Source organism: Macaca nemestrina, chromosome 10, assembly GCF_043159975.1.
Source record: "Macaca nemestrina isolate mMacNem1 chromosome 10, mMacNem.hap1, whole genome shotgun sequence".
Taxonomy (NCBI): domain Eukaryota; kingdom Metazoa; phylum Chordata; class Mammalia; order Primates; family Cercopithecidae; genus Macaca; species Macaca nemestrina.
The window spans coordinates 66,909,893-66,932,560 of record NC_092134.1 but is presented as its reverse complement, the minus strand read 5'-3'; the positions used below and the strand labels follow the sequence as shown (position 1 = coordinate 66,932,560).

Below are 22,668 nucleotides of genomic sequence, written 5' to 3'. Positions count from 1 at the left end.
CAGACTGACCTTGTGATCAATAGAAGTGCTTTCCTGCTACTCTTCTCAAAAGGAAAAGCCATTCTTGTCTAACTAATACATGTACATGACCTCAGAGAAACTCATCACACAAAGAGAGATCACCTCCCCTGACAGAGTTTGGTCAGTTTTCCCTATTTTTAAAATATGCTAAAATTAAAGGGATAATTTTCTCCCTAAAGGACATGCTTCATTTTAGAAGTATCATATAGAATCCGAAAAGGAGGGAATTTTAACCAACTTCCCATTAATTTAGTAAATATCTCAGAATGCTAAGATCAAAATCTTCACAGATAATGGCTTCACAGCAGCATGCTGGCTTTATGCCTACTATGAGAATGCTGGGGAGTAATCTTTGGAAAATTTGTAATTGTCAACGGGACTACTGGGTTTGATGTGATTAACAACGGAAATGATCAACTTCCCTTTTCAGATAGTGATTTTAGCTGTAACCACTTTAAATTGGTTAAACTATTTTTATTTATATCATTTTTGTTTTGTATTTATGGTTACATAGATGAAAAAAGCAGTGATGATAAATTCTGAAATCTTTTAAGAGAATTTGCCAGGTCCAGGGATAGAATAGTAGAGCTGGAAGAACCTCTAAGATGATATAGTCTGTTCTCCTCATGCTACGAATTAGGAGTAGTGGCCCAAAGATGTTTTAAAAAACCCTTCTGATTCTATCACAATGGATATTACCTAAAATATCATCAATTTGGCCCTTAAAGAAAATGTATATATTAAATTATTTGTCCATGTTACTCCTACTTGGAATCAACTGCTCATCACCATGGTACCTAATACAACACTAAGCTTCTAGAAGGAGCTCCTGAATTACATTTTACAGTATTTTGTATTCTTACATTTGTGTTATTCGGGAATTTGAAAGTGGTTATGAATACCTCTAATATAGTTTGGATGTCACTTCCAAATCTCATGTTGAAATGTAATTCCCAGTGCTGGAGGTGGGGCCTGGTGGGAGGTGTTTGGGTCATGGGGGCAGATTCCTCATGGCTTGGTGCTGTCCTCACTATAGTATGTTCTCATAAGATTTGGCTGTTTAAAATTATGTGGTATCCTCTCCTTCTCTCTCTCTTGCTTATGCTCTTGTCCTGTGATGTGCCTGCTTCCACTTCACCTTCTGCCATGAGTAAAAGTTCACTGCGGCCTTCCAAGAAGCCAAGTATATGCTGACACCATGCTTGTACAGCCTGCAGAACTGTGGGGCAATTAAACCTCTCTTCTTTATAAATTACCCAGTCTCAGGTATTTCTTTATAGCAATGCAAGAATGGCCTAACATAGTCTACACTAAAATCAGACTATCCAAATTACTTCAGAGGCCCAGAAATGAACAATTAACATATTAGGAATTGTTACATGAAGTTAGACAGGCATGAGCGGAGCAGGAGACGACTCTGCTCCCCACCCACCAGGAATGTCAGGTGATTATCAGGTGATGGTTTGGCAGTTATCACACTGCTGCTCTAAAAACAATAATTCAGCAGCCAGTGCACCAGGGAGAGACAATCTCCTGACGGTCCACAGCTGTCACAATGAAGTGTTAACTGAATGCAGACACCAGCGAGAGGCAACTTCCCAAACAGATAAAAATACTTGAAATTGGTAATTGGCTTTCAACAGGGTCTCAGGAATTGGGCGAGTGAACCGGGCATGTGTATTAAGAGACAAAATGGTGGAGTATGACTTTTGGGGGCATTCCACCAGAAAAGGGAAGAAACCTTCAGATGGGCATGCGTACAACTTCCTAAACACACTGCACATGCTCACTTCCCAAGCATAAGGAGGGCACATGCAGGCAGCCCACCGTAAGGGAGAAATCGTGGGAAAGGGGTGCAAGATGCTGGAGGTGGACCAGCATATCAAGCCCCAGGGTCAAGGTTAAATGCCTGCTTGGGTCTCTTCCAAGTGTACTTTCCTTTCTTTCCTGTTCTAAAGCTTTTTAAAATAAACTTCCACTCCTGCTCTGAAAGCTTGCCTTGGTCTCTTTTTCTGCCTTATGCCCCTCAGTTGAATTCTTTCTTCTGAGGAGGCAAGAATCAAGGTTGCTGCAGACCCTTACGGATTCGCCACTGGTAACTCGGATACCTTCTACCCCTAACAGAATGAGTTGTCAGGATACACATGTGCCCCCTGAGCTGAAAGAAACAATCAGAGTGTGGTGAACAGGAGGCTGCAGGCCCAGGAGAGAAAAGCCTGGGGGAGCCTACAGTGGCTGTGAAGAGAGAGACTGGGACTCTGCCAGAAACTTCCCATTCCTCCCAAATACCTGTTCCGGGAAATGTGAGGTTAGAAAGAGAAGACTGTTGACCACTTGGGACAGGAACTTCTCATAGGGATCTTCTTTTTGAGAGTCTATACAAGTTAGGCTGTCTTGGAGCTAGGTTGGCTGAAACAAAAAGGTCATTGTGTAGAGCGGGAATCACAAACCCAAGTGCCTGAGGGACAGGCATGATGGTGACTTGCTATAAGGCTGTACTGTCAGGGACATGATTTGGACAAACTGGCAAGAACATCCCATCAAGAGGGGCAGTCTGAGAGTCAACTCAAGCTAAGGGTTACATGTAGGAATGTTGACCCGGTGATGTCAAATTACTAAGAGTAACCCAATATTTAGATTTATTCTAAATACAAAGTCTCTCTTTTTAGGTGTTGAAAACAAATTCCAACTTCCCAAAAACATTGTGAAGGTTGAAAAATACAGGTTCCACAGCCATGCCCTCCAGTTTGTTGCCTCTTGTAGAGGGTGTAAAAAATGGGGATTAATGTGTGTGGAAGTTGTAGGAAGAAGCATAAGCTTCCAGTTGTAGGAAGAAGCAAAAGATGACAACAAACTGTTCTATTATTCAGATTTATCAGATAGAAAGCCTCTAAAGCTGAATTAGATATGGACTCGTTCTTTGGTCTAGTGGCTTGAATCTCAATTAGGTCTCTAAGTGGGTGTGGGATGGTAATAAGATGCATTTGTAATCACATGTACCTGTAGTGCTCAGGTAGATGGTGTAGGTAATCACAGTGCTCTTTTCCTTTAAACTTCAAAATCCTTCAAGCCTCAACAATCTTCAAACTGCAAAATCCTTCTCAATGCAGTGTTTCAGATGGCCACCATCAGTTAATCAGAGATGACATAAAAAATAGAAGATTATTGGCTCCCCCTGGCCTAGATGAGCCTCATATATAATGTATATAGTTTTGCGATACTTTATCATTTATTTGTTCAAGAATATCCAGAGAAAGATGATAAAACATGCTGTAGTCAAATATGGAGATTAGAAAAAATCTCAAAAGCTAATTATTCATTTGTTTGAAAAATATTATTGAGAGTGTCCTTTATGCCAGGCACATTGCTAGGCACTGGAGTTGCTCTAGCTGATAACCTCTAAACAATTGGTTAGACTTCCAACTACTGGCATTTCTTTTCTAGTCTGTTCCTGTCTCTTCATCTTGATTTTGGTGTACAGTCCCATGATAGGCAGAATTTCTGGATTTATCCCCCAAAGATTCCATGCCCTAAGCCCCAGATTCTGTTAGTATCATGATACAATATATAACTTCAATTACTGTGTTATGTCATTTGACATAGTGAACCTTAAAAGGGGAGATTATCTGGGTGGTCCCAAGGTCATCAAATGAGTCCTTAAAAGTAGAGGACTTTCTCCAACTAGTAGTATGAGAGGAAGGCACTGGAGAAAGTCAGAGATATATGAAATATGAGGACTCAATGCACCATTGCTGGCTTGAAGATGGAGGGGCCATGTGAGAAGAAATGTGGGTGGTTTCTAGGAACAGCAAATGGTTCCAGAGAGCAGCTGGCAAGGAAATGAGGACCTTGGACTGACTCCGAGGAATTGACTCTGCCAACAACCTGTGTTAGCTTGGAAGGGATTATTTCCCAGACCTTACAGATAAGACCTTAGCCTGCTGCCATCTTGACCTAGGCCTTGTGAGATCCTAAGCAAAAAACTCATCCACGCCTGCCTGGATTTCTAACTTATAAAACTGTAAATCACTACCTTTGTGGCATTTTGCTACAATGTAATAGAAAAATAATACAGTAATGGTGGGAGGGGTTGGTGTAGGGAACCCAAGAGCAACATCGATCTAAATATTAGAGAATGATTTTTTTATCTTCTTTCAAGCTTCTGTGTCTAATTCTTTAAAAAAATTCCAAAAAGTAACCCAAAATTTTGTTGGAATGTATAGCTTGTATCTACTAATTTTGGCATTTATTTTGCATTCAGTAGCCAGAATTAGTTTGTAACACATAACTGAAAAAGGGCTTGTATACACAATATATAAGGAAATCATATAAACCAATAAGAAGAACAGAATTATCCAATAGAAAGAAAATGGATCAAAACACTTGAGCAGACATTTCACAAAAATATCCATATGGCCAATATTGAAAGGTACTCAACATTCTTTTTTTTTTTTTTTTTTTTTTTTTTTTTTGAGACGGAGTCTCACTCTGTCGCCCAGGCTGGAGTGCAGTGGCCGGATCTCAGCTCACTGCAAGCTCCACCTCCCGGGTTCACGCCATTCTCCTGCCTCAGCCTCCCAAGTAGCTGGGACTACAGGCGCCCGCCACCTCGCCCGGCTAGTTTTTTGTACTTTTTAGTAGAGACGGGGTTTCACCGTGTTAGCCAGGATTGTCTCGATCTCCCGACCTTGTGATCCGCCCGTCTCGGCCTCCCAAAATGCTGGGATTACAGGCTTGAGCCACCGCGCCCGGCCTCAACATTCTTATTCATCTGGGATATAGACATTAAAACCACAATGATATATTATTATATTCTTTTCAGAATGGTTAAAATGAAAAAGACTGACAATACTAAGTACTGGTGAGGATGTGAAGGATGTGAAACTGTTAGTGGGAGTGTAATTGGTGCAGCCACTTAGGAAACACTCGTTGGCAGTATCTACCAAAGCATGTAACTGACATGTAACTTAAGGCCTAGCAATTCCACTACTAGGTATAATCTGATGGAAATGCATACATATGTTCGAAAAGACAAATATTAGAATGTTCACAATGGTATTATTTACAGGAGTGGCAAGCTGAAAAATACCCAAATGATAATCAATAAGGAAGTATTCAAATTGTGATCTATTCACACAATGGAATACTATACAACAATTAAAAAGAACGAACTATTGCTATAGGCAACAATATGATGCAATCTCACAAACATAATTTGGGCAAAAGAACCCGGCTACCAAATAAATACACTGTATGATTTCATTTATATAAAGTTTAAAGTCCAGCAAAATGAATTTCTGGTCTAGGAAATCAAGACAGGGGTTACATATGGAGAAAGGATGAGAGAAAGCACAATGGGGCTTTTGGTGATGATAATTATGTTTCATTTCTTGACCTCAATGGAAAACACATAAATGAAAATTTAATAAGTTGTACAACTAAGATTTCAGTGCTTTCCTCTTTGTGTGTTGTACTAACACAAAAGTAAATTTTAAAGCATACTCTATTCTAATTTAGTAATATAAAAGTAACTAAAAATTCATACCCTTTCCTAAACTAGGGTAACTCTTTTCTCACCCACTAGTTTTATCTCCAGAAACATAGTAAGTAGCTCTGAGTTTGAATATGTAAAAGGGAATGAGGAAGGTGGGAGCCAGAATATTCTGCAAAAATTAACCTTTTTCTCTCTAGAAAACAGAGAACATATAAGAAAATCCAATTTTTATCTTAAAATACCACTGTCATTTAAAACTTATAGACTTCTTTTATGTAGGAAACCCTATGAACGTCCCTTTAATGACATTTTCCATGAAAAGAAAGTTAAGCTGGTAACCCACAAGGAAGCTTGTGTGTCGTGTTACAAATACTTTAGCAGCCCTTGGAAAACTGTTTCCAGTTCACTGAGATCACCTGTAAGAAACTGATAAAGTATGGGCCGGCGCAGTGGCTCATGCCTGTAATCCCAGCTCTTTGGGAGGCCAAGGCAGGCCGATCACAAGGTCAGGAGATGGAGACCATCCTGGCCAACACGGTGAAACCCCGTCTCTACTAAAAATACAAAAAATTAGCTGGGCGTGGTGGCGGGCGCCTGTGGTCCCAGCTACTCAGGAGGCTGAGGCAGGAGAATGGCGTGAACCCAGGAGGTGGAGCTTGCAGTGAGCCAAGATCACGCCACTGCACTCCAGGCTGGGCTACAGAGCGAGACTCTGTCTCAAAAAAAGAAAACAAAAGAAACAAACAAAAGAAATCTATAAAGTATGAATAGTGACTAACTTACTCTTGCGACTGTTGTAAGTTTTATATCTTGATATCTCCCCAAAATAAAATACAAAATATAGCCAAGATACAGTTGTGATAATGCCAATAAACCTGTAGTTTTTTACTGCAAGGGAGTTAATAATCTCTTCTGAAGACTCATAGCAGTCTTGATAAAAAGGAATTATTTAAAAATTGCTATTTTATGTTTGCTCGAGATTAAATGCATATAAGTAAGGACTGCCCATGTAGCTGCTGGGCAAAGATATAATACCATAGGGCATTCCTTTCTTTCTTATCTTTTTTTTTTTTTAAAAGAGGGATCTTGCTCTCTCACCCATTCTGGAGTGCAGTGGTGTGATCATAACTCATGGCAGCCTCAAACTCCTGAGCTGAAGCAATCCTCCAGCCTCTGCATCCTCAGTGTCTAAGACTACAGGTGGTGCTACCATGCCTAGCTAACACTGTTGGGCATTTCTAAGGAAATGATAAAACTTTTCTCAGTATCCTTGGTTTTGCATGCTAGCATAATCTAGGTGATCAAAAAGAAAGGTTTGAAGCTGACCAAAGACAGTTACAGCTAAAGGGAAAGACAGAGATTTACAGGAATTCAGAAAAATATCATAGGTAGATTAGGAGGTGTTGTGATTGAAAGATCCATGATGTCATTGTGCAATGTAAGATAAAATCATGTAGTAACTTCATTTTAAACCTACAGCATAAACACTGATGTTCTGCTACATTCTACACATACCACTTAATGATGATGATTCATAAGAACAGCTAATCTATGGGTGAACACATTGTTCAATTCACAGTTGTCTTTAAGTGCCTTCTATGTATGTGTGAGGGCTCCACATTAGATGTTATGGAAATACTCAGATAAAGATGATTGGTTAGTGTCCTCACAGAGTCTGTAGAAACTAGTGGCACAATAGAAAAATACATAGATTATTAAGGTAAATTAAAATGTAAATACTTTCAAGAGTCACCAGGAAAGTATTACAGAGAGTGCTCCTTCCTCTCTCAAAAGGAAAAATAAGAGATTGAATAATCCAAATAAGAACAGGATGAATGAGGGAGATGGATTTGACCTGGGCCAGTACTATAGTTTTGCAAAGTTTGTGCATAGGAATACTAGATATTGGGCACAACAGTGGGAAAGCTCAGGGCATTTGGGAAAAATATTTTAGTTATTGTTCCATCTTTATTATCAACTGCAATAGTTTGTTGGTTACATTGGAAAGCTACTAAGATCACTGTAGACATTAACTGTCTCTCGTTATAATTACACTACAGTGAGCCTTGTTTTATTCAGCCAGCAAGAATTTCATGTTCACTGACTGTCATCTGTAGTTCTTTCCAGGGAAGGAAGTTATAAAATAGACAAATATTAGAGAATCATGTAATTTTAAAAATCCAGAGCAAGTTACAAGTCAGTACAGATTTGGCACAATCTTCTACACCTCTTGACTCTATAACACCTGCCCAAGGATTGGTGTTCAGAACGATGTTCTTGGGATAGTTGTGTGCTCCTCTACCAAAGACTCAAGTACCTAACTTAATATATATTCTCAGGAACATATTTTAGAAATATTTTAGCAAAGGTCTAAGCAAAATAAGTATTCTGATGAACTTTTAGAACATAAAATGATCCAGAACATGTCATTTTCCAAATATGCTTTCTAACAACAATTCAATGTTGTCACAGAGTGAACCATCAGTTTCATCTTAATCCAGTGTAATGGGAGACTTGAGGTTCATTTTAGAGAAGTGGAGCATGAAAAGAGCCAATTTAATTTCTTGGTATTCACTAACAGTTTGGTTAAGGCGAGCACTTTACATGTATTCACTCCCTTCATCTTTTCATCAGCCCTATGAAGAAATACTACCATCATCCCTACTTTAGAGATGGAAAAGTTGGAGCTTGGAGAGGTTAAATATTGCCCAAGGTCAACAGAGAGCCAAAATCCAAAACCAAGTTTGTCTTACTTTAAAAGGCACTGTATTTTACTACAGTCATTGCTTTCAGAACTTTTTTCCTTAAAAGTTCATGCTTTCCAAAGACATGGAATCAACCCAACTGCCCATCAATGACAGACTGGATAAAGAAAATGTGATACATATACACTATGGAATACTATGCAGCCATAAAAAGGAATGAGATCATGTTCTTTGACGGAACATGGATGGAGCTGGAAGCCATTCTCCTCAGCAAACTAATGCAGGAACAGAAAATCAAACACTGCATGTTCTCACTTATAAGGGAGAACTGAATGATGAGAACATGTGGACACATGGAGAGGAACAACACACACCGGGACCTGTCGGGGGAGCAGGGGAAGGGCGAGCATCAGGAAGAATAGCTAATGGATGCTGGGCTTAATATCTAGGTGATGGGTTGATCCGTGCAGCAAACCACCATGGCACACGTTTACCTATGTAACAAACCTGCACATCCTGCACATTTACCCCTGAACTTAAAAGTTGAAGAAGAAGAAAAAAAGATGCTCATGCTTTCCTTATACTTATACTTTTATGTTACTTTTCCAACCACAGGGCTCTCAGACCCAATCATTTGGTAATATAGTTCAACAATATTGAAGTGTAGGTTTTCCCCATATGCATTTTAAATAATTTGTTCACAATTTATTGAGCATATATGATGTGCCAAGCACCACATATGCATTAATCCTTTTGCTCCTCATAGCAACTTGTGAGTGTGGTAGTATAATTGCCACCATTTTACACAGGAAAAATCTGGCCTCCATGACTCCACGCTTGGCCTTGGATCACTGTCTCCATCAGTGCATTGGCCTCCTCAATTTATTTTACAGGGTCCTCTATACATTCCTGATGTAACTACGGGATGGTCTCAGAGCTCAGTCTCTGGGCCTCTCTCTTCTCTGCCTAAACTCTCTCCCCTACGTGTCTCATCCAGCCTTGCAATATAAGTGATGATGACTTAAAAATTTATATCTTCTGCTCTGACCTGTTACTGAACTCCACCTAAAATACTCAACTTTCAACTCATACCTCCACTTACATGATGGACAGACATCTCAAACTTAGCATATCTAAAATTGAACTCTTAATTTTTCTTCAAACTTATTTTTCTGTCTTCCTTATTTCAAAAAATTGTCCTTAAAATGTCACAGACTAAATTGACACAGACTAAATTAAACTTTAGTTAATAAAATTGACAGTTTCAATAGCTTTCCTAAACAGAGCACTGAATTTACTAATATTTATCATTTGAGATTTACTGAAAAAATATATCTGATTCCAGGGTTGAGGTATTGATATCTATATTGTACACACACCACACACACACACTTTCTAAGAAATAATGTGTGTACTTGTAGTAGTATGTAAATAAATCAAAGTATTATTCATGAAAGTAAAACCAAAGCCATAAGCATGTCTTCCTGGCAATGAAAGGTGCTCCACATTGTTATTCATCCAGGAAATGTATATCAAACTTAAAATGAGATACCACCACACGCTGATCAGAACGGTTAGAATGAAACAGGCAGAGACTACTGATATGGTTTGGCTGTACCCCCATCCAAATCTCATCTTGAATTGTAGCTCTCATAATTCCCATGTGTTGTGGGAGGGGCATGGTAGGAGGTAATTGAATCATGGTGGCAGGTCTTTCCCATGCTATTCTCATGATAGTGAATAAGTCTCATGAGATCTGATGGTTTTATAAAGGGGAGTTTCCCTGCACAGTTCTCTTCTCCTGTCTGCCACCATGTGAAACGTTCCTTTCACCTTCTGCCATGATTGTGAGGCCTCCCCAGCCATGTGGAACTGTGAGTCCGTTAAACCTCTTTCTTTTGTAAATTGCCTAGTCTTGAGTATGTCTTTATCAGCAGCATGAAAATGGACTAATACAAATACCAAGCACTAGTCAGGATGTGAAGCAAAGGAAACTCTCATATAGTATTAGTGGGAATATAATATTTAACATTTAATTGCATCTTAAAATGGCACCTATTATTTTCTTTGTCAATCCCACATCATCTACTTTGGGGAATTGCCATTTCTCTGGCTCATTCTGTTTGGGCCATTCAACATATGTTCTTGCCTTCCATACCACAGTTGTAGAGTGCACTATACCCCTAGACACAGTGCTTAGTGTAGTGGTCAGCATTTGCCCCAAGCTAAGTCATTAAGAATCTTTTAGAGGAGATCAGTCTTGTTTCTTTTTCTGGCATCACAAACTCTCAAAATAATGTAGACTTTTGGGTGGTAGGGCCATCTTGCTGTGACAGAGGAGAGCCTTTCTCAGGCAAGGAGAACTGAGAGACAAAACTCCTATGACATTATTAAACTTGTTTCTAAAGCCAGGATATATCTTGGGCTTTTTACTTTTGTAGGCTAATAAATTCCCTCCTTAGGCTAGTTGATATAGTTTGGCTCTGTGTTCCCACCCAAATCTCATCTTGAATTGTAATCCCACATGTTGATGGCGGGACCTGGTGGGAGGTGATTGGATCATGGGGACAGTTTTCCCCCATGCTGTTCTCATGATAGTGAGTTCTCACAAGATCTGATGGTTTAAAAGTGTGTGGTGGTTCATCTCTCTCTCGCCACCATGTAAGATGTGCCTTGCTTCTCCATGATTGCAAGTTTCCTGAGGCCTCCCCAGCCATGCAGAACTGTGGGTCAATTAAACCTTTTTTTCTTTACAAATTACCCAGTCTCAGGTAGTTCTTTAGAGCAGTGTGAAAACAGACTAATATAGAAAATTGGTATTAAGGGAAATAGGGCACTGCTATAAAGATACTTGAAAATATGGAAGTGACTTTGGAACTGGATAATGGGCAGAGATTGGAACAGTTTGGAGGGCTCAGAAGAAGATAGAAGATGTGGGAAAGTTTGGAACTTCCTAGAGACTTGTTGAATGGTTTTGAACAAAATGCTGATATTGATATGTACATATACTACTGAACTATTGTTCCTTATCTAAGTTTGTAACTGAAATTGTTGTATCTATTTAGCTTTATCTAAGAGTGACAGAAAGCTATCACAATAGAAGTCCATAAATAACTTTGAAGGGAAATAAGCTACTGAGAAAAGTTTTTATGAAAAACAGATGACTAATGCCTTAATATATAAATAGTACAAGCCAATAAACAAAAAACTAAAAGCATCTCCAATAGAAAAATGAATAAAGGACATAAATGACAATAGAAAATGAAGATGACCATATGAAAAAATACTTACCTGCACTAGAAATTTTTTGAGTTGAATTAAAATGTAATGCAATGTTTACCTAACAAATAAGATATATTAAAAATAATATTCAATATTGACAAACTCTGATGAGATGTACACTTAAGGCATTGCTGGTAGTAATATAAAATAGTGCAACTTTTCTGGAACACAATTGGAATTATGTTTCAAATATATTTAACACATTGTCTCAATGAAATGAGAAATACAGACAAACATTTAGGTAGAAAGATATTATTTTTAGTTATTTATAATAGCAGTCTACTGGGAAATGGTTAAGTAAATATAAAATTTATTTTTGGGTATAATATGAAGTAGGAATTTAATTTTCCCCAAGTGGCTAATTGTTCCAGCATCACTTACTGATCAGTTGAACATTTCTTCACTGATGTTTGACTACACCTCTGGTTCCATATGGACAGTGGTCTGTTTCAGGCATTTTATCCTCTTCTACTAGTCTCTTTATCATCGCATGTTAATATTAGACAGACTTAAGGCCACAGTTTTAGAATGAGTCTTGATATTGGGTAGAACAATCTTCTCTGTGTTCAGATTGTTTCAAAAATATTTTGACAATTTTTCCTTGCTCCCTTTTCTAACTTCATGTACATTTAAAAAACAGCTTATTCAGGTAACCTCAAAGATGCTTTTTTTGAGATTTTAAATAGAATCAAATTTGTGGATACATTTGGGAGAAATGACATCTTTTAGCTATTAAAGTTTCCCCTCCAAGATCATAATATAGGTCTTTATGTATTTAAGTATTCTTTTATGCATCTGTATATGCATATGCATATCTATATCTATAATGGGTTCATACAACTTTTATAAGGTTAATTCCTTACAGGAACCTTGTAATTGTATTGCTATTATAAAGGACACCTTAAAATTTTAACTTTCTGTTTTGGCTGATATACAGAAAGGCAACTGATTTTTGTATAATCAGCTTATATTCAGCAACCTTGAGGAACTCTTAAAATGAGTTTCCTTCCTGATAGTCCACTTTCTCCTACATTAAGGAGCTGACTGGGAATTCTAGGTGTGAAAACTATCAGGTTTCATTCAGAATGTGAGAGTGAGCTGGAAAGCAGGCAAACAGCTAGGGTCACCCCATTCCCTCCCGACCCTGGCAATGGTGAAACTTGGAGGGCTTTTCCCTTAAATAGTATCTATCCCAGTGGAGGAGACCTTGTCTCTCTGATGTGGAATGCTGCAGCCTTACAGGGACTATTGTCTTCAGTCTGGGAGCTGGTTCCTTCTAAGCCTTTGGGTTTTAATTCTTAACTCTTCACTGACTGCCCTATTTAAATCACCTGCCAACCCTCACCTGTGCCTGCCCTTATTCCCTATTACAGAATACTGTTCTTGTCCTTTACAGCAATGATCACATTTTATGAGTTTATTTGTTTGGTAATATCCTTGTTTACTGTCTGTTCTTCTTATCCATTGCCAGTTTCATAAGGTCAGGGACCAGGTCGATTTTGTTCATCTTTTTCCTGGTCCCTGCCATTTAGTTCAATAAATGTTTGTAGACTGAACAAAGGAGTTAGATGTCAAATATCTGCTTCAATTTTTAATGTTAACAATCCACTTGTCTCATCATTTAAAATATACCTTACTTATGCAATCTGATTTTATCTTCATAATTGCCTTTAAAATAGGGATGCTAGTCCCCATTTGACAAATAAGGCACAGGGAAATCAAATCATATGCTCCAAAAAAAATTAGTAGAGTTGAAAATGGAACCCAAATCATCTAACTCAACACCTGATTTAAAAAACTATAACAAAAATAAGACAGAAAGAAAGGAGGGAATGAAGGATGGAAAGAAAAAAGGAGAGAGGGAAAAAGGAAGGTGGAAAGTAAGGGAGGGAATATTCATTTATGAACTTTCCACATCAAGGGTATACCACATCATTTATCCTTCTAAAAACTCCTTAAGTTTCATACTTTCCCATTAGGAAACCTCATACTCTGCAGACATTTCAGGCCAGCAAACAGATTAAGAATACTCTCATACAACATTGTTATAGAGGAGTCATACAGAGTGAGAAATAAAGGAGTATGCAGTTATAGAATAAGTCTCTTTTTCTCAGCTACATTTCACAACATAAAACTAGATGGTAAAGCCAGGTCACCTAATGGAGTCTGATAATTGTAAGGTTTACTCACAGCATGATTTAAGTTTCAATTTCAAGTTCCAATTCATTCTCTCATAATTTTTCTGCCTTAGTCAACATTACACAAGATGTTGGCTCTCTTACCATTTAAAAGCCACATGAGAATATCTTGCCAGTTTTACTATAGGTATGAGTGTAAAAATAGTTTCTTTCTAGTAGAATCATAATTTAAAAAAAGAAAACTGCACTCAAGTTTTTATTTTAATCAATGATCCTACATCTCCTTTATTTTTCTTATCCCTAAATCTGATGGTGAAATAAATGGTCATTTCTATTATTTTGATTAGCTGACTTCACATTGCGAAGTTACAAGAAGGAAAGGAATCACCTACTGCTGTCAGTCTCTATGTAATAAAAAAAAAGAGTACTAGTCCTTACATTAATAATACTATTTTTGTGATTTGGAGGGGAAAAAACACTTTGCTGCCAAAGGGCAATCCACATAGAAGAGCTGATTGCTGGGTGACACACTGACAGAATGAGACTTTATTATGGAACCTATTGACATGAGAACTCTACATCACTACAAAGTACAGCCACTCACATCTTCCTGAACTCAAACAGAGTAACATTATATAGTATTTATGAATTCTGTCTATTCCAGGAGGGCATAACAACACGTACTTAATCCAAAATCAGGGACAGATAGTGACGTTCTGGTGCTTAGAGATCACACCCTCAGGACTCCAACATACCCATTACTGAGACATCATATTCTATCAGCAGTGTTGCTTCTTGTCCACATTGTTTAAGAATACTCATGGCTTCAGCATGCGTGGTTCCAAGAAGCCGAATTCCATCCACACTGAGCAACCTGTCACCAGGTTTGATCGTGCCCTCTCTGAAGGGAGAATAAAGGAATAGTCTTTATTAATTTACCACAAAGGGGCTTGGTATTAATAGTCACTTAGCCAAATTCATTTTGTTACACATATTCTGCCATCCATCCCATCTGCAATCTTTTAAAGCATCAAGTGTGACAGTAAGAGTATAAAGAAGTAACCCTGAACAGAAAATTGCTGTAATATGAAAATCAGTAATGAGAAAATAACTACACATTAGCAAAAAACCTAGTTACCCACAGGTAATTCTTGAAGTACAAAAGTAAGAAGGGCATATTTTCCCTTTTCTACGTTTTTGCCTGCATGTCTAAAATGGATTCATTGGAGGCCAGAAAATACTATTCACCTATTTTCCCAAAGTCAGGTAAACAGAAAAGCCAGGGAATTTCATTCAAATTATTACCAGTGAATCCAAGCAGGATAGGAATTGCTGGTGAGAAATTTCCCTTGTCTATAAATTTCCCTACTGATTTATAAGGCCATTTGGCAATCATGAAATTGATTCAACCTCACATTCCCTGGAAGAGGAAGGCAAATGCTATTCTCCCTGCTGTGACCACAGACACTCAAGGCATTGAGAGATGATTCAGTGACACCACGAAAGTACAGCCAGGGTGGCCCCCAGATAACCCTGCCTCAGAGAGGGGCACAAAAATGAGAAAATCAAATGGTGGGATTATATGTTGAGGATTTGGAAAGAATAATAATGACCTTTGAAATAAACATCTTTCACCTAGTTCACTTTCTAAGTCCTTTGGCTCCATTTTTTTTCTTAAATTCTCAGATTTTTTTGAGTTCTAAATTAATTTGGTAATACAAGTACACCACTCACAAGCTCGTAGCCTATGTTTTGACATTTCTGTCAACTCCAACTCTAAATGTTAATAAGAAATGAAAATATTTTAATTCGCTTCAGGAAGAGTGATTCACTAGAGACACATGGAAAGGGAAAAGGGGAAACTCTTGGACATTTTGTTACCTGCTGCAAATGCAAATACACGTCAGCACAAGTAAGACACCAGTGTTTTCCTATTTTCTAATTTTATATGAAATATCATATTTCTTAAAAGTGAGCTAATCATATGAGCTTCAAAGGAAAAGAAACCTGAATTCCTCCCACAGTTCTTTCACTTACTTACTGCCATACTGGGCAGTTTTGTCATCTGTGAATGTGGATACAAAGACCTCATTTAGAGGGTGGGTTGTAAGGATAAAATAAGATAATGTCCACCAAGCCCTCAAAACAGTCCCTAGCACATAGAAAGTGCTTAATAAATGGTTATAAATGGTTAATTAATTAATGGTTATTAATGGTTAATATTTATTAATAATAAATAATATTGTTATCTTTATCTCTTAACAAAGGTTTTTAAGTTTATCCTGGTCTCAAACAGAGAGACAGGAGGAATCAGTACATTTTCCTCCTCCCCTTCAACAGTCTCTTTTTTTTTTTTTTTTTTTTTTTTTTTTTGAGACGGAGTCTCGCTCTGTCGCCCAGGCTGGAGTGCAGTGGCGGGATCTCAGCTCACTGCAAGCTCCGCCTCCCGGGTTCCCGCCATTCTCCCGAGTAGCTGGGACTACAGGCGCCCGCCACCTCGCCCGGCTAGCTTTTTGTATTTTTTAGTAGAGACGGGGTTTCACCCTGTTAGCCGGGATGGTCTCGATCTCCTGACGTCGTGATCCGCCCGTCTCGGCCTCCCAAAGTGCTGGGATTACAGGCTTGAGCCACCGCGCCCGGCCCCCTTCAACAGTCTCTAATGGCAGCAGTTGTGTTCCCCCATCATTATAGAGTCAACTTTTACTGTGGGAAACTAATACAGAGGTGAGTATCTCCAGAGACACTTAAGTTGTGAGCCTATTTGGGGCCCTACAAGGCTTACAATAGGAAAGTTGAAGGCATTTGCCCTTCACATGTTCAAATTAGCAAGGAAGAGAAATGCAAAGAAAACTCTAGAGACCAATGAAATGTCTTCCATTTTACTAAAAGTCACTTCCATTCTGACCTACAGAGTCACTATCAAAAGATAACACTAATAGTAAGAATGTTGAGAATGGTAAGAATCTCACCACCACCACCTATCTGTCCAGCCTGGGAGATTAGCAAGAGGAGAAGATGCATTTCCAGCACCTGCCTAAAAGAGCCAGCTGAGTCTGTAAGTGCCTCCCCTGTGCCAGTCCCCTGCAAGGCATTATATATCTCCAACCTTTGATAAAACTGAACAGCTCTGAAAGGTAGATATTAGTATCCACATTTCCAACGGTGGTGGAAATTGAGCTCAGTATTAAGTCACTTGATAAACCTATAGTATAGTAAGTATAGACTCTAGAGGCAAACCTTATTTTTTCTGATTCCATAGCTCAGACTCTCAGTTTTCACATTGTAACATGTTTGCTTAATATCTACATTTTACTGTAAAATTTCTAATACATCAACTTCTATGTCAAAGTCCCCAGCTTTATTTATTTTGTTTTGGATAGTGACACAGAAAGATAAAGTTTACCTGTCAGCAGGTCCTCCAGGACGAACACATGTTATCACAACTGGACGAGATTTATTTCTATCATCATGTGCTCCCCCTAGCAAAGAAAAGGAATAGAGCTTAAAAATGCTTTCATTGTTGACATTTAAAAAAATCACCTGCAAGATTTCAGTTGAGAAATGTCCTACTTCATGTACGGAGGAAAATATGTAAAATTATCCTTGAGGCATACAAAAGGCTTAAAGGTCTTGCTCATTTTATAAAGAATGTATTTTTGAAGTCACCATTTCATCATCTTTCAATAAATACATGGCTGTAACCGGGTAATATATAAAGTATTTAACAACTGGTATGGCAAGAGGATCAACTGATTATATCAAGTACTGGCCCGATTTGAACAGCTGTCAGTTATACAGTACAGATGTGTATATCTGTGCCAATCAAACTGATCTAAAATACTGGTCAGTAGGTCTACAACCTAACATAAAGGAAACAAAAATCAAAGTAAAATAAAAATCCTAGTATTAAAAAAGAAAGCAAAAAAAAAAAAAAAAAATTCAAGTGACCAAGTGACTTTCATTAAAAGTGAGGTGTTCAAAAATTTGGGGCAAATTTTTCAGACTGTGTCAAACCAGCTGCAATCCTTGAATGGGAATTTTAATTTTCTGTTAGAAAAAATTCTCCACAAGAATTCATGGAAACATAGATGTTTCAAGATGGAAGGTAATTTATTGTAAATTCTCTTTTTAATCCATAATCCTTTTGTACAATTTCCTTAATCTGTGCTCCCCCAGCATCTGCATGAAATGCACGGGTGCTGGCCTACTTACTAGAAGTGAGGCTGCTCACTCCACATTTGGACACCAAGGAGTGTTACAAAGTTCTTCCTAATATTTAACTGACATCTCTCCTCCTTCAACTTTCATTCACTGGTCTTTGTTCTATGATCCTGAGCAGTAAAATAAAAATGTATGCTCTCTTCTACAAAAATGTTTCTGAAAGTTGAAAACAGAGATTATATGCCAGCTAAATCCCACCTTCTTAATGTTGAACAATGCCAGTTTCCTTATCTATTCTTTATGTGACCTGGTTTCTTTGCATATCACCATCCTGTCTGTCCATCTGTGAGTTTTCTAGTTTTCCAATATCTGATAAATATGAAGCTATTGTCAACTATTTCTCCCTTAATGTTTGCGTGCTAGAACAGATGGACATTTCCCAAACCTGGTATAGGCCAAAAGGTCGCCTTACAGAAAATAGCCTAAGAGAAAAATTAAAAGGCATTTGCAGTTCCTTAGGAAGGCAAATGCTTCTTTTGTGCTCACTTCTATGACAAGTGATTTGTTTAGTGTGATTGATTGGTAAAAGCTCTCGTTCAGCATTTTATCAGTATTTTATTCTTTCATTGTGTTTAGCTTCTTTAGAAATTCCTCTTTGAAATAAGAAATTCACCACTTTCTCAGAAAAAAATTTTAAAATCAAAATTTTAAATGTTACTACAAATGCTTACCCATATTTATGTAAATACTGTTACATAATTTCTCTTTTGCAAGGTGATCATAAAGAATAGGTTTGCTTTTCCCTAAAGGAAAATCGATTGAGAAAAGGATGAGGGCCAAAGATAGCAAGAAATCATTCCATAATTTTGGCTTGTATTTACAAATTTCAAAATGTAACATTGAATGCCTGTTAAAGTGTGAGATAGTTGTATATTTCTTGATCTGTGGCATTTTACTGTGATTTGTAATGAACGAAGTTTCCTGTGTGACTCACTTAGGTTCTAGAAGTTTGCAGCAGCAAGGCAAAACAGGAACCACTCAGAGACCAGTGATATTCTCAATCCTGGTGTACATTAGTATCAACTGGGATGCTTTTTGAAAATATCAATGCCAGAGACACAGTGCAGACCAAATCTGAATATCAAGCAGCATATGTTAAATGACTAGGCCCACCTACAATTTTACATTTGACAATGACTAGAGAAGGTTTCCTTGTCTAAAGTGTAAAGCAACTTCATGGCAGAGTGCCTTTCCTATCAGCCCAACTCATCTCCTCTGGCTTGCTTGCATTAACTGAAATTTAACACTCCAAAGTTTAGGCCAGAACATCATTTTTACTCTATGGATGCAAGGTTCTATTGTTTAGGGAATAAAGGTTTTAGAACTTGTGACTTAGAGCATTAGAAATATAATTCCGTTCATCAGCTAAAACCTTAATGTTGCAAGTTCCATTCTAATAGGTTAAGAAGAACTTCACCCATACTAAATAGATATGCTCTACCTGCAGTAACTTCTCTTTCCTGGCTGTTCTGGTATTTTCTACTGATCTAAGTTTAGCTCAACTCCCATCTATGCCAAAACATCTTATCTGCCATACTAATATTTACTCACAGCACTTACTCATTCTGATTAACCAGTGATTCTTAAGTGATGGGTAGTGACCACCTTTTGAACAGGGAAAATCCTCCAGATGGACCTCAAACTAATCTAAAAATAGAAATTCTTTATTTGATTCTCATTGAGAAATTATGCAAAACTCCAAAAACATTTATGTTCAACCAACATATTAAGGGAGTTATTAAGGCCTATCAAAATGTGGTACTCATAAACCAATACTGGCTTATTGTAACTAAGTTTTTAAAAATCAGTATAATACTACGAAGTCTGATGTCCACACAAATCTAGGCAACATTCAATCATTCACTTATTAAGTGCCTCCACATACCAGGCAGTGTTCTAAGCTCATATTATAAAACTCCTGGGCATACACACAGATAGTTGAAATTCCTGCAAACTGTGGGAAGGGTGTTTTACTAACATCATATCATCAGTTGTCTTGAGGTGGTTGCACATTTCAAGTGCTTCTATTCTGTTTATTTCTTAATAATACATTACTCTTGGTTTAGCTCCTTTATTAGTAATTTGATTCATTATTGACTAACCATACAGTCACTATCAATGAATATCTGCAACAGCAGTATTTTTTGGCATAGTGTTTCAATAATTAGGCTTGTATGCATGTGACTGAAGAACCTTCTCATTCATATCTGTATTGCAAAACAGATTTGTATATATCACCCTTTAGCCAAAAATTACTTGTACAGTGACTTTTCACTATATTCATCTGGTTATTTTAAACAGAAATTTAGGAATGGTTAGGGTAAATGATCTTGGGCTCTGTTCCTCCACCTGAAAATAGTCCTTGGTCAGAAAAATGTGATAACTACAAGTCTAAACCTCTCAATGAGTTCCTAGTTCCTCATTCTCTCTACTACTCACTTGAGCACTCTATCAACTTATGTCTTAAATTCACTGGACTGTAATTCCCTGTAGAGTGGGGTCTTGTCTTATGACTCTATAGTACTTCCCTCCATGCTGACATGTTGACATGTGCTTAATAAACATTTGACTGATTGATTTGCTGAGTGACTGGGATAAAATGAAAGCTACTATTTAAAACTCAATCACTTAAGACAAATCTGTACAAGTATCCACATCTCTTTTATTCTTTCATGCATATTTATTAATATGTTTAATTTTAATTAATGTTTTAACAATTTTGATAGAATTTTTACTCTGTTGAAGTACAAAATGTTATAGGTGAAGACAAAAACAATCAAGAAATGTGAACTGTTAAAATATTCCTGATAGTGGAAAACCAAATACTGCATGTTCTTGCTTATAAGTGGGTGCTAAGCATTGAGTACACGTGGACACAAAGAAGGGAACAACAGACACTGGGGCCTATTTGAGGGTGGCAGGTGGGAGGAGGATGAGGATTGAAAAACTACTGATTGAGTATGATGATGATTACTTGCATGACAAAATTATCTGTACCCCAAGCCCCCATGACATGCAATTCCCCCATGTAACAAATCTGCACATGTACCCCTTGAACCCAAGATAAAAGTTGGAAAGAAAAAAAAACCCTGATGTTTATATAGCTCCCTATTGAACCTCATTGTCACACTACAGATTGAGAGTTGTTAATGTAGGCATAGTCTTTATGCAATAAAATTACTAATAAGAAAACATAATGCAAGATAGAATTATACTTTAGAATTAGTAGTTTAATGACAAGTTGGAGTCACCTGAAATTGTTATGATCAATGCCATATTATAATATGATGACCTGAGCTGAAGCACATAGATACCCAAGAGATTAGAATCTTTGAACCATTTTTAGAAAGCTACAATAACCAAATGTGTTTCTGGAGAAATTTATTTAAATAAAGTCCCTTAATTCTGGTGTATTAAATCAAATCAAGGCATACTAATCAACATTTTTGATTCAGTGATACAGAAAAATATAAAAGGAAAGACAAAAGATATGTTGAAAAGTATAGGATGACTGAATTGACAAGGTTTATAAACAGTGGCTTCTTGCTCTGTATTAATGAACCAAAAATAGAGCTACATTTGGTTTCCATTTTTATGGCCATTCATTGTTGTGTTTATTTAAAGAAGAGAAGATCTTTCTAACCCACAGAGTGAGAGAAAATCTTTACAACTTACACATCCAACAAAGGACTAATATCCAGAATCTACAGGGAACTCAAAGAAATTAGCAAGAAAAAAAACAAACAATTCCATCAAAAAGTGCACTAAGGACATGAATAGACAATTCTCAAAAGAAGATATACAAATGGCCAACAAACATATGAAAAAAATGCTTAGCATCACTAATGATCAGGGAAATGCAAATCAAAACCACAATGTGGTACCATCTTATTCCCACAAGAGTGGCCATAATTAAACAAACAAACAAACAAACAAAAACACATAAGAAAACAGATGTTGACATGGATGCAGTGAAACGGGAACACTTCTATACTGCTGGAGGGAATGTAAACTAGTATGACCACTATGGAAAACAGTGTGGGGATCCTTAAAGAACAAAAAGTAGAACTATCATTTGATCCAGCAATTCTACGACTGGATATCTACCCAGAGGAAAAGAAGTCATTACATAAAAGAGATACTTGCACATGCATATTTATAGCAGCACGATTTGCAATTGCAAAAATATAGAACCAGCCCAAATACCCATCAATCAACTAGTGGATAAAGAAACTGTGGTATACATATACAATAGAATACTATTCAGCCATAAAAAGGAATGAATTGATGGAATTTGCAGCAACCTGGATGGAACTGGAGACCATTATTTCAAGTGAAGTAACTCAGGAATGGAAAACCAAACATTGTATGTTCTCATTCATAAGTAGGAGTTAAGCTATGAGGATGCAAAGGCATAAGAATGATACAAGGGACTTTTAGGACTTGGGGAAAAGTGGGAAGGAGGTGAGGAATAAAAGACTACAAATTGGGTTCAATGTATGCTGCTCAAGTGGTGGGTGCACCAAAATCTCACAAATCACCACTAAAGAACTTACGCATGTAACCAAATACCCAAATACCACCTGTTCCCTGAAAACCTATGGAAATAATTTTTTAAGTAGATTTTTCTAACCAACACCTACCTCGTATTACAAAACCAAAGGTATTGCCTTCTTTATGTAATGTGACCTCCACGGTTCGGAAAATAACACTTGATCCTTGCACAGCTGAATAAAGGAAAGAGAGAAGGAAATATAACTTGTAAGTCATCATAACATTTCTAAATCATTCAATGTGGCATAAAATA

The 22,668-nt window shown here is 37.4% G+C and overlaps 1 protein-coding gene across 28 annotated transcripts in view; it reads right to left on the bottom strand.

Annotated features, from left to right (window-relative positions):
• LOC105473429 (glutamate receptor interacting protein 1) overlaps positions 1 to 22,668 on the bottom strand; it is a 711,108-nt gene that overhangs the window by 147,999 nt on the left and 540,441 nt on the right. For all 28 annotated transcript variants that reach the window (XM_071071489.1, XM_071071493.1, XM_011727248.3 and 25 more), the window contains 3 exons: positions 22,505 to 22,588; positions 17,044 to 17,119; positions 14,396 to 14,541 (listed from right to left, as the gene is read on the bottom strand). In XM_071071489.1, the coding sequence (XP_070927590.1) occupies positions 14,396 to 14,541; positions 17,044 to 17,119; positions 22,505 to 22,588 (306 nt within the window). The remainder of the gene's footprint in view (positions 1 to 14,395; positions 14,542 to 17,043; positions 17,120 to 22,504; positions 22,589 to 22,668) is intronic.